At 57.9% G+C, this 15,044-nt stretch overlaps 1 protein-coding gene across 3 annotated transcripts in view; it reads left to right on the top strand.

Moving 5' to 3' along the window:
* AP1B1 (adaptor related protein complex 1 subunit beta 1) overlaps positions 1–15,044 on the top strand; it is a 28,960-nt gene that overhangs the window by 7,565 nt on the left and 6,351 nt on the right. The window contains exons 5-18 of one of the 3 annotated variants that reach the window (XM_065646301.1): positions 2,216–2,351; positions 3,119–3,364; positions 4,131–4,321; positions 5,761–5,982; positions 7,292–7,412; positions 7,618–7,713; positions 9,132–9,247; positions 10,078–10,243; positions 11,143–11,241; positions 11,841–12,100; positions 13,009–13,210; positions 14,259–14,279; positions 14,569–14,598; positions 14,719–14,868. In XM_065646301.1, coding sequence (XP_065502373.1) covers positions 2,216–2,351; positions 3,119–3,364; positions 4,131–4,321; positions 5,761–5,982; positions 7,292–7,412; positions 7,618–7,713; positions 9,132–9,247; positions 10,078–10,243; positions 11,143–11,241; positions 11,841–12,100; positions 13,009–13,210; positions 14,259–14,279; positions 14,569–14,598; positions 14,719–14,868 — 2,056 coding nt within the window. The remainder of the gene's footprint in view (positions 1–2,215; positions 2,352–3,118; positions 3,365–4,130; positions 4,322–5,760; positions 5,983–7,291; positions 7,413–7,617; positions 7,714–9,131; positions 9,248–10,077; positions 10,244–11,142; positions 11,242–11,840; positions 12,101–13,008; positions 13,211–14,258; positions 14,280–14,568; positions 14,599–14,718; positions 14,869–15,044) is intronic. The other 2 variants (XM_065646302.1, XM_065646303.1) reach the window with 2 other exon arrangements.

Genomic DNA, 15,044 nt, shown 5'->3' with positions numbered 1-15,044 from the left:
CCCTCGATCCCCTCCTCCCTGCCTGGATCCATCCCCGCACACCCTTGGCATTACACACGACGTCAGCGCTTTGCTTTTCGTGGCGTGTTTAAGAGTAGATGGAGGAAAACCCTAGTCTGGGCTCTGTGTTGGGTAAACTGGTGTGTCCCCGGCTCCCAGAGCACTGGCAGCAGCGGGTCACACTCTGTCTCGGGGCCACCATGGAGGAAACGTCACTGGCCATGGCAAGGACGTGCCCGAGGCTGCTCAACCCACAGCAGAAGCTGCATCGCTTGGAAAGGAAATACTGGCTGTGGCAGCCTGTTTTTTGTTGTTTTTTTGTTTTTGTTTTTTTTTTTTTTTTTTTTTTTTAGCGCGTGCATGTTTTAGGCTGCAAGAAAGTGATTTACTGGGTTCAGCCCTCCCTGGGAGGTGCAGGAAGGCCTGGCTTAGCCTGGGGTGAGTGCAGCCGAGGTGCTGCCAGTGATGCGCAGTGCCTGGGTTTGGGGTCCCTGGGTTCAATCCTGTAAGTTATGGCTGGGTTTGTAGTGGCGGAGAAGCTTCCAGAAGCCCAGGGACACCTGTCAGGGTGGGATAACCCTTGCGTTAGCCCTCTGATCTTGATTGCTTCTCCCAAGGTGGTTTAATAATCTAATTGGTCAGTCTGTATCTTTAATTGGTGTGTCTTTATTGGCTGTGGTGGAACAGTGTCTCTGGCGTCCCGCAGCTCCACGGCGTTTAATTCTCGCTGGGAGTGTGTTGGTCTCTGCTCCGCAGGAACAAGCGCCAGGACCAGAGGAAACGCCTCAAGTTGCGCCAGGGGAGGTTGAGGTTGGATCTGGGGAACAATTTCTTCCCAGAAGGGCTGTCGGGCATTGGAACAGGTTGCCCAGGGCAGGGGTGGAGTCGCCATCCCTGGAGGGGTTGGACAGACGGAGATGAGGTTCTCAGGGACATGGGGCAGTGCCAGGGGTGGGTTATGGTTGGACTCGATGGTCTTGAGGGTCTTTTCCAATCAAAATGATTCTGTGACTCTAAGGGGAAGGTTCCAGCTCTTTGCAGGCGGCTCCGCTCTGTCCCAGCAGAGCATCGTCCTGCTGCGGGGCTCACCCTGGGGAGAGGGGATGTTCCTTACCCCCAGCCCTGCGTGTTCACTCCTCTAATGACGTGTTTCTAGCGCAGGACATGGGGCAAGCACTCGGCAGTTTGCAGCAGGACAGGTTTAACATGCGCAAAACCAGAGAGCGGTTTTGGTAGGGCTGCGCAGAAGGTGGCGGGAGAACGGCTTATCTCCCTCATCCTCTTGCAGGTTCCGGAGCCTTTTGCACCATCCCGTGAGGGCTGGGTGATGTTGCACCTTCTGCTGGGGCCGTGGGCATGCACTGGAGCTGGAATAGGGCACAGCCATGTGGGAGAGCTCAGTTTCAGTCCATTAGGGCTGGTTTGAGCTGCTGTCTATATGGATCCGTAAAGAAAAACCCACTGGGGGTGGGTGATTGGGCCACATCTGCTGCAGGGTGGGCTCAGGGCCTGTGCTCTGTGGCCAAGAAGCCAATGGTACCTGGGGTGCGTTAAGAAGACTGTGATCAGCAGGTCGAGGGAGGTTCCTCCCCCTCTGCTCTGCCCTGGTGAGGCCACACCTGGAGTCCGTGTCCAGGTCTGGGCTCCCCAGTTCAAGAAGGACAAGGAATTACTGGAGAGAGTCCAGTGCAGGGACACAAAGATGCTGAGGGGTCTGGAGCATCTTTGTGATGAGGAGAGACTGAGAGAGCTGGGGCTGTTGAGCTGGAGAAGAGAAGCTGAGAGGGATCTGATCAATGGGATCAATATCTCAGGGTGGGTGTCAGAGGATGGAGCAGACTCTGTTCAGTGGTGCCCAACGCCAGGGTGAGGGGCAACGGGCACAGACTGAAACACAGGAGGGACCATCTGAACATGAGGAGAAACTTCCTTGCTGGGAGGTGCCAGAGCCTGGACCAGGCTGCCCAGAGCGGGTGTGGAGTCTCCTTCTCTGAGACATTCAAACCCGCCTGGCCCGACCTGTGTGATCTGCTCTGGAGACCCTGCGTGAGCAGCACTGGGCTGGGGGATCTACAGAGGTCCTGCAACCCAACCAGGCTGGGATTGTGAGATCTCAGGGTCATCTGGCTCCAGGAGCGGGTTGAGCTGTGGCGAGGTGTGTCCTGCAGACTGTGACATCTCTGTCCTGCCGTCACCGAGATGCTTTGTGTTTCAGCGCTCTCTTCCCGGACGTGGTGAACTGCATGCAGACGGACAACCTGGAGCTGAAGAAGCTGGTCTACCTCTACCTGATGAACTATGCCAAGAGCCAGCCTGACATGGCCATCATGGCAGTCAACACCTTTGTGAAGGTGAGAGACGCCTTGGAGCCGCATGCTGCAGCATTCAGCCCCACGTGCATCCCTGTTTCTGTGAGGCCACCATGCGAATCTGCTGTGTACCCTGCTCCGAAGAAGGGAACGTGGGCAGGTTTCCAAATCCTCTCCCCTAGCTCTAAATAACTGAGCAAATTTGTCTGCTAATGCAGAAGAAAAACGTTTTTTCGGCAGCTGCGCTGTGCCACTTGCTCTGTCAGCAGCAGCTTCGGTTGTGGGCAGCTCCTGCGATGGAACCACCGTCATGTGAGCTTGTGCACTGAAGTCTCCGCAGCGAGAAAGCCCTTGTGATCTTCCAGTTGGAGCTGGGAGCTGAAGAGCATGTTTGTTAGGAGCCAAGATATTGTCAAAGCACTTTGTGAAAAGGCTTGGTGGGCATTAGAGAGTTTTTGCTTTTTAGAAGAAAAAAATCCACACAATAAACCTGTTAGATGCATTTCCCAGGTCAGGTGGCTGTTCTGCAGGATGGGAGCTGATTTCAGGTAGTTGGTTTAAGTGGTGAAGACATCAGGTGCCGGGAGGTGTGTTTGGGGTGAGGACTGATGCTATTAAAACTCTGTGGGTGCCAGATTGCAGAACAAGAGCTCAAACCTCTCTCTTGGGTGACTTGTTCTCCAGGGCTGAGCATTAAAACCTTTAGATGTCAGGTACCCAAAGGAGAGTGGTGGTCCCAAAGCCACCACTGACGCCTGTGATTGCAGAAGTGGCCCTGGACATGTCCCCTCCTTCTCTCATCCCCACAGGACTGCGAGGACCCAAACCCGCTGATCCGGGCTCTGGCCGTGCGCACCATGGGCTGCATCCGCGTGGACAAGATCACGGAGTATCTGTGCGAGCCCCTGCGCAAGTGCCTGAAGGACGAGGACCCGTATGTGCGCAAGACGGCAGCCGTCTGCGTGGCCAAGCTCCACGACATCAACGCCCAGCTGGTGGAGGACCAGGGCTTCCTGGACACCCTGAAGGACCTTATCTCCGACTCCAACCCCATGGTGATTATTTTTTGTCTTCTCTATCCTTTCTTCATCTGAATGACAGTAAATTCTCTTCCTTCGTCTTCACATGCTGACTCCTTTCCTCCCGTGCTCCCCTTCACTCTCTTTTTGGTGCTTATCAGACCCCTTTTGGGGACAGCTGTTTCTGAGGGCTGCAGGTTGTGCTCCTTGTCCTGTAACTGTGTCTCCATGCTGGAAAGCATCACCAGTTCCTCGGCTGTGCATTATTGGTGTGTTCCCGGTGGGGAGGAGGCTGCCCTGGCCAGCTGGGAGCAGGGGGTGGTGGCAGAAGGGAGCTGATATTGGCTCCGGTACCACGTAGCTGGTGGTTCTTAGTCTCCCTGCTTTTCTCCAGGTGTGTGTGACTTCCAAACCCACTTTCTCCAGGGTTTCTCTTCCCCCAGCTTTTGCTGCTCTTCAGGTCTTGCCCCAGGTGTCGCAGTGAGCCCGGGAGCTGCTGCAGAAAGCGCCAGGGCTCCTCAGGGCTGCCCGGGCACGGGGCCAAGGCTGACTCTGCTGAACACGTGTGAAGCGTTGGGGATGTGGCGTGGGCGGTGGGACCGCGCTGGCGGCGATTGCTCATCTCCCGAGCATCGGCTGGTGGGGAGGAGAGGCTGGTGCCCAGATGCTGCTGGGGTGGAAGACGCTGATACCGAGGGTGCAGCTCATCCGCTTGCGCCAGCTCTCCCCTGAGCTGTTGAACCACACTGGGTGTCACCTCACGCTCGCTGTCACCTAACACGCACCCTGTCCCCTCTGGCAGGTAGTGGCCAACGCAGTAGCGGCTCTCTCGGAAATAGCAGAGTCTCACCCGAGCAGTAACCTCCTGGATCTCAATCCCCAGTCCATCAACAAGCTGCTCACGGCCCTGAACGAGTGCACAGAGTGGGGCCAGATCTTCATCCTGGACTGTCTGGCCAACTACATGCCCAAGGACGACCGGGAGGCCCAGAGGTGAGGGGGTGTCTGGGTGCTGCTGGGGCAGCGATGCCTTCGGGGCACTGCAGACCAGCTGGAGAGGGGCTGGAAAAGGGGCAGGGACAGGTGGGTATGGACTGCAGGGCCTGACTCTGCCCCTGCTCCTCTGAGAAGCATCCTGGCTTGTGACAGCACTGGTGTGGCCAGCAGGCCCAGGGCAGTGACCCCACTGGGGAGGTCAAGCCTCGAATCCTGGGGTCAGTTCTGGGCCCCTCACGCCAAGAAAGGCCTTGAGGTGCTGGAGTGAGTTGAGAGAAGGGAACGGAGCTGGTGAGGGGCTGGAGCACAAGTGTGATGGGAGCGGCTGAGGGAGCTGGGGGTTCAGCTGGAGAACAGGAGCTGAGGGGAGACCTTCTGATCTCTGACCTGCCTGAAAGGAGCTTGGAGCCAGGGGGGGTCGGGCTCTGCTCCCCCGGAACAAGCGCCAGGACCAGAGGAAACGGCCTCGAGTTGCGCCAGGGGAGGTTGAGGTTGGATGTGGGGAACAATTTCTTCCCCCAAGGGCTGTGGGGCATTGGAACAGGCTGCCCAGGGCAGGGCTGGAGTCACCATCCCTGGAGGGGTTGGACAGACGGAGATGAGGTTCCCAGGGACATGGGGCAGTGCCAGGGCTGGGGGAACGGTTGGACTCGATGAGTTTGAGGGGCTTTTCCAACCAAAATGATTGTGTGATCTGGAGCCTGCCCTGGTCCCATTGCAATCCCTGTCCCCGTGCTGGCACAGGGATGGTACTTCTGGAGCTACTTCACTGTGTGGCCTCCCTGTGTGGCGAGCGAGGACGGGCAATGAGGAGCTCAGAAAGGGGGTCCCTGCTATAAGGTTTTGTGGGGTCTGGGAAATAACCATCATTAGGGCATTTCAGAGCCAGTTCAGCATCTTTTGGGAAGGTCTTACGTGCTGCTCAGCTGTCCTGCTGCAAACTCTGCTGGTGCCTTAGAGTCACAGAAGGGTTTGGGTTGAAGGGCCCTTCCCAGCTCCCCCAGTGCCACCCCTGCCATGAGCAGGGACATCTGCACCAGCTCAGGTTGCTCAGAGCCCCGTCCAGCCTGGCCTGGGATGTCTGCAGGGATGGTTCAGCCACCACCTCTCTGGCCAACCTAGGCCGGGCTCTCACCACTCTCAGGGGCAACAATTTCTTCCTCATGTCCAGCCTGAATCTCCCTCCTTTAGTATAAAACCGTCACCCCTTATCCTATGGCAACAGGCCCTGCTCAGAAGTCTGTCCCCATCTTTCTTATCGGCTCCTTTTAAGTCTGGAAAGGCCGCAATAAGGTCTCTCCAGAGCTTCTCTTCTCCAGGCTGAACACCCCAACTCTCTCTCTCAGCCTGTTCCCATCGCTACCAGCAGCAATATTTTAGCAGGACTATGGGCTGTGACCGTTTTCTTCCCCTTCTCTCACCCCCAACACCTCCAGCATCTGCGAGCGGGTGACGCCCCGGCTGTCCCACGCCAACTCCGCGGTGGTGCTCTCAGCTGTCAAGGTGCTGATGAAGTTCATGGAGATGCTGTCCAAGGACCTGGATTATTACGGCACGCTGCTGAAGAAGCTGGCCCCGCCGCTGGTCACGCTGCTCTCCGCAGAGCCCGAGCTGCAGTATGTGGCTCTCCGCAACATCAACCTCATCGTGCAGAAGAGGTGGGTCCCTCTTCCCTATGGGCGCTGCTGCCTGATGCTTCGAACCCTCCAACTGCAGCACTGTCAGAGTTTTGCCAACAGAACCCATCATATGTTTTTTTTTTTTCTTCTCTATTATTTGAAATCCAAGGGCTGGGTGCTGAGAATCAGGAGAGTTAATGAGCAGGGAACTAAGTTGGGTTCTTCAGGAGGGATTTATTTTAATTTATTGCTTATTTGGAGGTGGAAAAGATGGTAAGGCCAAAAGCTGAGACTTCGTTTGAGTCATTAAATGTCCAGTGAGGAATTTTTGTGATATCAGCTTGTTTCTATGCTGTCATTCTCTTTGAGTAAGTGCTGAGAGTCCTTTTGTCCCTTTGCTGGTGGGCAGGAGGTGGCCGCGGCCCCACACGTGTGCCTGGAGCAGAACTGGCCAGCTGGAGAGTTGGGCTCTGCAGCGACAGCCCCCGGCAGATGATTTATTGTCCTACCCATTATCGCTGTGGTTATCTGTTAAAAATAGCAGCAATTTCTGGGAGAAGTGGAAAGTAATTAATGTCCCTGGGAGCAGGAGTGTGGAAGGCAGGTTGGCTCCTTGGAGTTGGACCTGGCCTAGCTCTTTCCCAGCTTAGAGAGAGGCTGATCTGGTGAGAAAGGTCCAGCCTAGCCCTGGGCTCTGGGTTTCCATCCCTGCTGCCCCGAAGACATCCCTTCCAACCCTGGCAAGACGAACGTCCCCTGTCGCCTCGCACCTGGTCTTTGTTTGCGGCAAGGTTGTGCCCTGTCCCCTGCGCGCCAGCAAAGGGGAGCCAGCGGACAGAGTCTTGGGGGAAAAATCGCGGTATCTTGGATTTCTTGACATTGAAGAGGTCCCCAAAACCTTGTGCTTGTGGCCAAGGGGGCTCATCCTCCTGGCCCAGAGCTGCTCGCTCTCTGGGTTTCCCTGGTTTATGTCCTTGGCGTTCTCCAGCCTTCACTATCCCTTGGCCAGGGAGTGATGATTGTAACGAACAGAGTGGTGAATTTTCATGGCCTTGGGGCAGTAGCTGGTGGCTGCAGGGTCAGGCAAATGAATTTTCATCCACATCCTGAGCCAGCGTGCAACGTTCTGGGGAGGACAACTCCCTTTCTGTGCCGCTTTGCCTGGGTCAGAGGCTAGAGGTGGGAGCAGACCTCAGATCCTCCTTCTGCCACGAGAGAAATCATCTGATACTGATACCGTGTGTCCAGAAAGCTCTAGAGAAAACCACGGGTTCTGGATGATTTTGGATGTCTCTCTTCGTGAAGGAGCACGTGTCTCCCTCAATCACTGCCTCTTGTTATCCCCCAGGCCCGAGATCCTGAAGCACGAGATGAAGGTGTTCTTCGTCAAGTACAACGACCCCATCTACGTCAAACTGGAGAAGCTGGACATCATGATCCGCCTGGCTTCCCAGGCCAACATCGCTCAGGTCTGGCTCTGGGTGGCAGCAAGCGGGGTGTGCAGGGAGCTCCAGCCCTGCGGGGAGAGGATTCGCCCAAAAATTCCTCGCCCCAGCTTGGGAGGGTGCTGATGGGAGCTGCTCTGCCACCTGTCTGCTGCTGCTGGGTCACTGCCCTGCTCTTGCGGTGGCTTTTCTTGCAGCCGGGCTCTTACCGTCTTATCCCCTCCGGCAGGTGCTGGCCGAACTGAAGGAGTACGCCACGGAGGTGGATGTGGACTTTGTGAGGAAGGCGGTTCGAGCCATCGGCCGCTGCGCCATCAAGGTGGAGGTGAGAGCGGGTCACTTGGGGTCCCCGTGGCAGCTGGGACTGGGCTGGAGGTCACCTGCCCCAGGAGCTGGCACTGCCCCGAGGAGCCAGAGCCTCGCTGGGCCTGGGGATGAGCCACAGTTCTTCAGGGGGCATGTACGGGGTGTGAGGAGGATGTTTGATCCCCTGACCTGTTGCTGCTGGAGCTGTTGAGGATCCCTGCCCGCCCTGTGCTCCACTGCAGACCCAGATGTTACAGCTGTGCCTGATGTGTGAATGCAGCGGGTGATACAAGTGGATTATAGAGTCACAGAAGGGTTTGGGTTGCAGGGCCCTTCCCAGCTCCCCCAGTGCCCCCCCTGCCATGAGCAGGGACATCTGCACCAGCTCAGGTTGCTCAGAGCCCCGTCCAGCCTGGCCTGGGATGTCTCCAGGGATGGTTCAGCCACCACCTCTCTGGCCAACCTGGGCCAGGCTCTCCCCACCCCCAGGGGCAACAATTTCTTCCTTATGTCCAGCCTGAATCTCCTTCCTTTAGTTTAAAACCATCACCTCTTGTCCTATTGCAACAGGCCCTGCTCAAAAGTCTGTCTCCATCTTTCTTATCGGCCCCTTTTAAATCCAGAAAGGCCACAATGAGGTCTCTCGGAGCTTCTCTTCTCCAGCCGAACACCCCAACTCTCTCAGCCTGTCCTCCCAGCAGAGCTGTTCCAGCCTCGGATCATTTCTGTGGCTTCTCTGGGTTGTTCGGGTCTGCAGCAGTGGCTGGAGGGAGCTGATCGTTTCCCGAGGGGCCATGAGGCTTTGCTCCCCTGTGGGGCATAATTTGAAAAAGGGGATTATTAAAAACCTTGTCGTGGCTCAGGGACAGGCAGGCTCACGGGCAGGGTCGTGTAGCTTTGAGGCAGCTGATATTGCAGCGGGTTTTCTGTAGAGTGTCCTCAATCCCAGAGACAAACCGCTGGGCAGCAGCAACCAGGCAATGGGGAGGGACAGCAGGAGATGCTGGAACTGGTTTAGGTTTTGCCTCCCACTGGGAACTGAGCTGGGCTTTGCCATAGAGCCATCCCTCCCCTCCGCCAGCCTCTCTTGGAGGGTTTATCACCACGGCATTAGCTCTGGTTTTCCCTCTCTCTTAACACTGAGTGGTGTGACTGTGCGGATCCAAACTCAGGCAAGCTGCTGCTGGCCTGGAACGCGTCCCATGGGAGCAGGGAGTGAGCGACATGGGGGCTCAAGGGTTCAGGGAGCACGCAGGAGGGGTGAGGAGCAGCCAGATCCAGCTGGGAAGGAGAAACCACACATGCGCATCCCTTGTTCTGGTCTGGGTTGGGTTTGGGGAAGGTACGGAGGGGATGAGGCAGTGAGGAGGGGGTGTGGGAAGGGCAGTGGAGGCTTTGGGGTGAGCATCGCTGCCGACTGACTGTGTCCCTCCTCAGCAATCGGCCGAGCGCTGCGTCAGCACCCTGCTCGACCTCATCCAGACCAAAGTCAACTATGTGGTGCAGGAGGCCATCGTTGTCATCAAGGACATCTTCCGCAAGTACCCCAACAAGTGCGTGGCGCTGCCTGTGAGCCCTGGGGCCTCGGGTTGATGCTCCCACACCTAGGCGGGCTCCTTCTTCCCCCCTGTGCTTGGGGGTGCCCCAAAAACCCCCATGAAGCCCCAGATGTGGACACGGGCCAGGCTGCTGCTCCCTCCTGGTGGGCTGGGCAGTGGCGAAGCCCCTGGAGCCTCCATGCAGTGAAGGTGCTTTGGGATTTTTGCTAGTCGGGGTTGTGATCACTGGTGAGTGCAGCCCCAAGAGTTAAGCTGAGGGTAGGAAAGCTGTCCCCAGCCCAGGGAACATCCCCAGCAATCCCAGATCCAGACACCCAAAGGGACAGGAGTTGATAGAAACTTTGAGGTCCCTCACATCAGCATAAACCATCTCTGGCTCTTGCTTCGGCGAGCGAGGGCAGTGGGAGGAGGGGAGCGTTCCAGCTGAGCCGGGATGAATAGGCAGCTCCGTGATCAGGAAGTCGTGTACTAATAGTGGTAATAAATGCTAATGAACTGAATTAGTAACGAGCGGGAGCTCTGCAGCTCAGGGCTGCGGCAGAGAGGACAGAGCCCGGAGGAGCGGGGCGGAGAAGTTGATTCAGCAGTGGGGCTGGTGAGCAGGGAAGCACGCTTTGGGGGCAGTGAGGGGTCAGCGTGGGCGGCATCTGGCTGTACCACAGCCCAGGGGACAGGGGACAGCCCCAGGCAGGTGGCAGGGGCTCTTGCTGGTGCCCTCGGTGATGTCCTGGTACTGCTGAGGCTGATGGGACGCAGTTTGGAATGAGAGTGGAACTGGGACTCGGTTTCTTGCTGTCGCTGAACACGTGTCCCCTCTCGGGAAGGTACGAGAGCGTGATTGCCACCCTTTGCGAGAACCTTGACTCCCTGGATGAGCCCGAGGCCCGCGCTGCCATGATCTGGATCGTGGGCGAGTACGCCGAGCGGATCGACAACGCTGACGAGCTGCTAGAGAGCTTCCTGGAGGGCTTCCATGATGAGAGCACACAGGTGCACTGGGACGTGGGGACAGCACCCCAGGCCATGGGGTGGTTTGGCCACCAGCAGGACCGGCTGGTTGAGGGGGGACACTGTGACAAAGCTGGTGCTAATCGGGGTGTAACGAAGCAAATTGCTCTAGCAGGGTGGTGAGGGTGTTTTCCTTGCAGGAGCTCAGGGCAGTGGTGTCCTACAGTGGCTTTGGGGGAATGTGGCCCATGAAATGCCACCACAGTGGTGTCCCAGGCACCTTCCCTCCTTAATAGTGGGGAGGGACCAGGTTGTCGCCTGGTCTGTCCTCTGTGCCAGGGCAGGATCAGCTCTTTGGAGCTGGAAAACCGAGTCAGACGCTGAAACGAGCAGAGGGATGTGTCCACCCTATCTGCCAGGGCAGCTGAGGCTGGTGGTTTCGCCTGTGGAAATTCTGGGGGGTTTCCATCTGTGGAAACTTCCTACCCTGTGCAAACACCATGAAACTAAGTCACGGTGAACAAGGGCAAGTCTATAAATGCAAAATAGCAAAGCCAGTGATCCTGGCCACCCTGTCTCTGGTCTGAAAGGACCATCAGAGGTGAATCGTTGCTGCTTGTCCTTGTAAAAGTCGGAGGATGCTCTGGCCTTCACCTTCGTGGGACCGTGTAACCCGGTCCCAGCTCTTGCCCAGTAACCTCTTTGTCACCCTGTGGGGCTGAGGGTGCGGGGAGCAGCTTGAAATTGGGTGCAGACCCAGTGGGAGCCATGCAGGGTGTGCTGACATGTCACCGCCACTTCCACGGTCACCGTGTGTTTGGTCCCTTGAAAGGCAGGTTGGGGTTACATCCCAGCAGCACGTAAGGGAAAAATTCATGTGTTTTTGCACAAAAAAATGGTGAGCTGTCTGTGAGTCTCTCCCTAAGGCTGTTTGCCTACAGGTGCAGCTGCAGCTGCTGACAGCCATTGTGAAGCTGTTCCTGAAGAAGCCCACGGAGACGCAGGAGCTGGTGCAGCAGGTGCTGAGTTTGGCCACGCAGGTGGGTACCAGCTTCTCTGGCCTTCACCATCCACCCCCGGCAGCGGGAACGGCTTGGGAATGCTGCACCTGTGACAGGAGGCAGATAATTAGAGGTTAATTCTGGAAAAGCTGGCAGTTAAAGTCCTGGAGAGCGAGGACGCTGTCTCCTGTAGCACAGGAGGCATCTGATGCTGTTTCCCTGCTATGGCTGGTGTAGCAGAGCAGTGTAGCCTCTGCACACCAGAGGTGTGACGCAAATAGCTTTAACTTCTATCCCGTGGCCCCTCTTGAGCAGCAATACTTAGAATCACAGAATCATAAAGGGGTTTGGGTTGAAGGACCCTTCCCAGCTCCCCCAGTGCCCCCCCTGCCATGAGCAGGGACATCTGCACCAGCTCAGGTTGCTCAGAGCCCCGTCCAGCCTGGCCTGGGATGTCTCCAGGGGTGGTTCATCCACCACCTCTCTGGCCAACCTGGGCCAGGCTCTCACCACCCTCACTGTAAAAAAAATTTCTTCCTCATGTCATTAGATGGGGCCAAGGTGCTCTGAGCTGCTGTGTAGTAGCTGCAGCTTCCCCTGCCCTGTGGTTTGGGCACTAACCCCTGTGTTTCCCAAAGGATTCCGACAACCCCGACCTGCGGGACCGTGGCTACATCTACTGGCGCCTGCTCTCCACCGACCCCGTGGCCGCCAAGGAGGTGGTGCTAGCGGAGAAACCGCTCATCTCCGAGGAGACAGATCTGATCGAGCCGACGCTCCTGGATGAGCTGATCTGCTACATTGGGACGTTGGCCTCTGTCTATCACAAACCTCCCAGCGCCTTCGTGGAGGGGAGCAGAGGGGTTGTGCACAAGAGTTTACCCCCACGAACGGGCTCGTGAGTATCTCAGTGTCCCTGGGGTGACTCCCCGACCTGTGCTGGGACTTCCAGGGCTGCATCCATGTGCTGGGCAGGTCAGATGCTGAGCTGAGTGGCTGCTGGGCTGCTGCGGCCACACACAGCCCCGTGCAGAGCTGCTGTGTCCCCTGCACTCGGAGCTGAGCCCCCTTTCCCAAGGGGGGTTCCATGTAGGAGCCAGGCTGTATGGGGAGGGTGCACCTCAAATCCTAGGGTCAGTTTTGAGCCCCTCACACCAAGAAAGCCCTTGAGGTGCTGGAGCGGATTGAGAGAAGGGAACGGAGCTGGTGAGGGGCTGGAGCACAAGTGTGATGAGAGCGGCTGAGGGAGCTGGGGGTTCAGCTGGAGAACAGGAGCTGAGGGGAGACCTTCTGATCTCTGACCTGCCTGAAAGGAGCTTGGAGCCAGGGGGGGTCGGGCTCTGCTCCCCAGGAACAAGCGCCAGGAGCAGAGGAAACGGCCTCAAGTTGCGCCAGGGGAGGTTGAGGTTGGATGTGGGGAACAATTTCTTCCCCAAAGGGCTGTGGGGCATTGGAACAGGCTGCCCAGGGCAGTGGTGGAGTCACCATCCCTGGAGGGGTTGGACAGACGGAGATGAGGTTCTCAGGACATGGGGCAGTGCCAGGAGTGGGTTATGGTTGGACTCGATGGTCTTGAGGGTCTTTTCCAACCAAAATGATTCTATGGATTCCATACTGTCCTTACAAGGCTACAGGAGTGACCTCAGGCCTAAATGGAAGGTGATCTCGATGAGGTGTTGAAGTGTTGGGGGCCACGTTGGGACTTCTCTTTGAACGCTTGCTGGGTGAACTGGTGTCTGCAGTGGGACCTGTGGGCTCAGCTGGAGCTGCTGAGGGTCCCGCATCTCTCCCTCACCCTTCCTTTAGGAGTGAAAGCGCTGAGAGCCCTGACGCAGCCCCATCGGGGGTGCAGGCGGCGGAGCAGCCGGCCGTCATCCCCACCCAGGGTGACCTGCTGGGCGACCTGTTGAACCTGGATCTGGGCCCACCGGTGAGCGGGCCACCCATGGCCACCTCTGCCGTGCAGATGGGCGCCGTGGACCTCCTGGGAGGCGGCTTGGATAGCCTGGTACGTCACAGCCCTGGCAGCGTTGTGCTGGGTTTGATGGTGGCTCCTGTCTGAGCTCCTGGGGATGGGATGGGCTTGTCTGCCCAGGGACATCTGGGCTGGTCCTGCCCTGTTGCAGCTGGGGAAGACAGAGGGGCACTGCACCCAAATTTCATAGAATCATAGAGGCGTTTGGGTTGAAGGACCCTCCCCAGCTCCCCCAGTGCCCCCCCTGCCATGAGCAGGGACATCTGCACCAGCTCAGGTTGCTCAGAGCCCCGTCCAGCCTGGCCTGGGATGTCTCCAGGGATGGTTCAGCCACCACCTCTCTGGCCAACCTGGGCCAGGCTCTCACCACCCTCAGGGCCAACAATTTCTTCCTCATGTTCGGCCTGAATCTCCCCTCTTTTAATTTTAATTTAATTTATCTTGTCCTCATCAGATGGCTGAGGGGTTAGTGCTCCCATGTGCCTTTTCTCTCGATACTTGTAGATGCTCCCACTGTCCATGCTGTGCTGCGGGGGTGACTCCTCTTCCCGAGTCCCTCTCTGAACCCCAGTTAATCCCCAGAGACACCCATTAAACCACCCTGTAGGGTTGAGATGTGCCTGGTCCCAGCCCATGGGGTGCTTTAATGGGTGTCTCCTGTCCTGGGAGCTCTGGAGGTGACAACTTGTCCTCCTGGGATCACAAACCGTGCAGCAATGATCCAGGCTCCCCGAAGGAAAAGGGTCTGGAGTTTTCTCCGCTGCTTGTGGAAGCGGCAGAGATCCCAAGAGGAAGCAGCGATGCTGTCTCGTCGCCTGGTCCCTCATCCCCCAAGTCCACCCTGGCTCTCTGGGGGCTTCAGGGTTTGGTAACAGGCCAGTACCGAGCATGGGGACAAGAGACCCCGGTTGTGCTCTGCCCCCGGGCTCCAGGGCAGCCGCAGACAGACAGGTTAGGGCACAGCAGGACTAACCTCTCTTCCCTCCTCTCCTCCTCTTCTCTCTGTGTTTTTCTCTTCTCTCCTGGCTTGTCTCTGCATGTGGCTGGCTCTTCTCTCCGCCTCGCCCGCTTCTGCTTGGAGATGGGGGACGAGTCGGAAGGGGTATGGACCAGCCCTGTTCTTGGCCCTCTAGACCACGCGCAGCGCCCATGCCCCCCTCGCCATGCCTGCTCCCCCCGCGCAGCCACAGCCCCCGTGTTGGGTTCCCCTGTGACACCTCCCTCCCCTCTGGGGACAGCCAGGTCCCCAAACAGCTCCCTCCCGACCCTGGGCCCTCGCCAGCCCACACCGATGCTGTTAGAGCCCCCTTGATGGGGCGTTTTGTGGGACCCCCGGCCCTGTGGCGCGCTGCCTCCCAGCCCTGCTGACACCCCTTTCTTGTCTCTTGCAGCTGCGAAGTGATGTGGGAGGCAGCCCTGGCGTGAGTGTCCCCTCGTGCCCCAGCACCTCTCACCCTCTGCATCCTCCTCTTCCTCCTCCTCCTCCTCGTCTTCTCCCCGCCCTGCGGTGCCCACTGTAACCCACTCCCTTTTCCCCGCAGATGGGTGGCGGCAGCGGCAGCTTCGCACCAGCACCCAACACTGCGATGCCCCCGAACCTGGGGGCACCCCTGGGCAGTGGCCTGGGAGACCTCTTTGATCTCACAGGTGGGGTGGGGACCCTGTCGGGATCCTACGTGGCACCCAAAACGGTGAGTGGGGCTGTTCGGGGGGCAGAGACACCCCTGTACCTTGCTCCTTGCTGCGGGGTGTCCCGGGAGGGTGGAAGACGAACCTTCTTTTCATGACATGGAGCAAGGCAAGCAATGGGAGTTGGTCTGCAGATGGAGAGGATGTTCAGCGCTTGCCCAGGTTTTGGGTTGCACAG

This window comes from Caloenas nicobarica, chromosome 16 (genome assembly GCF_036013445.1).
Source record: "Caloenas nicobarica isolate bCalNic1 chromosome 16, bCalNic1.hap1, whole genome shotgun sequence".
Lineage (NCBI taxonomy): Eukaryota > Metazoa > Chordata > Aves > Columbiformes > Columbidae > Caloenas > Caloenas nicobarica.
Note: the sequence above shows the minus strand (reverse complement) of the source record. Positions and strands in the feature narration are given on the sequence as shown.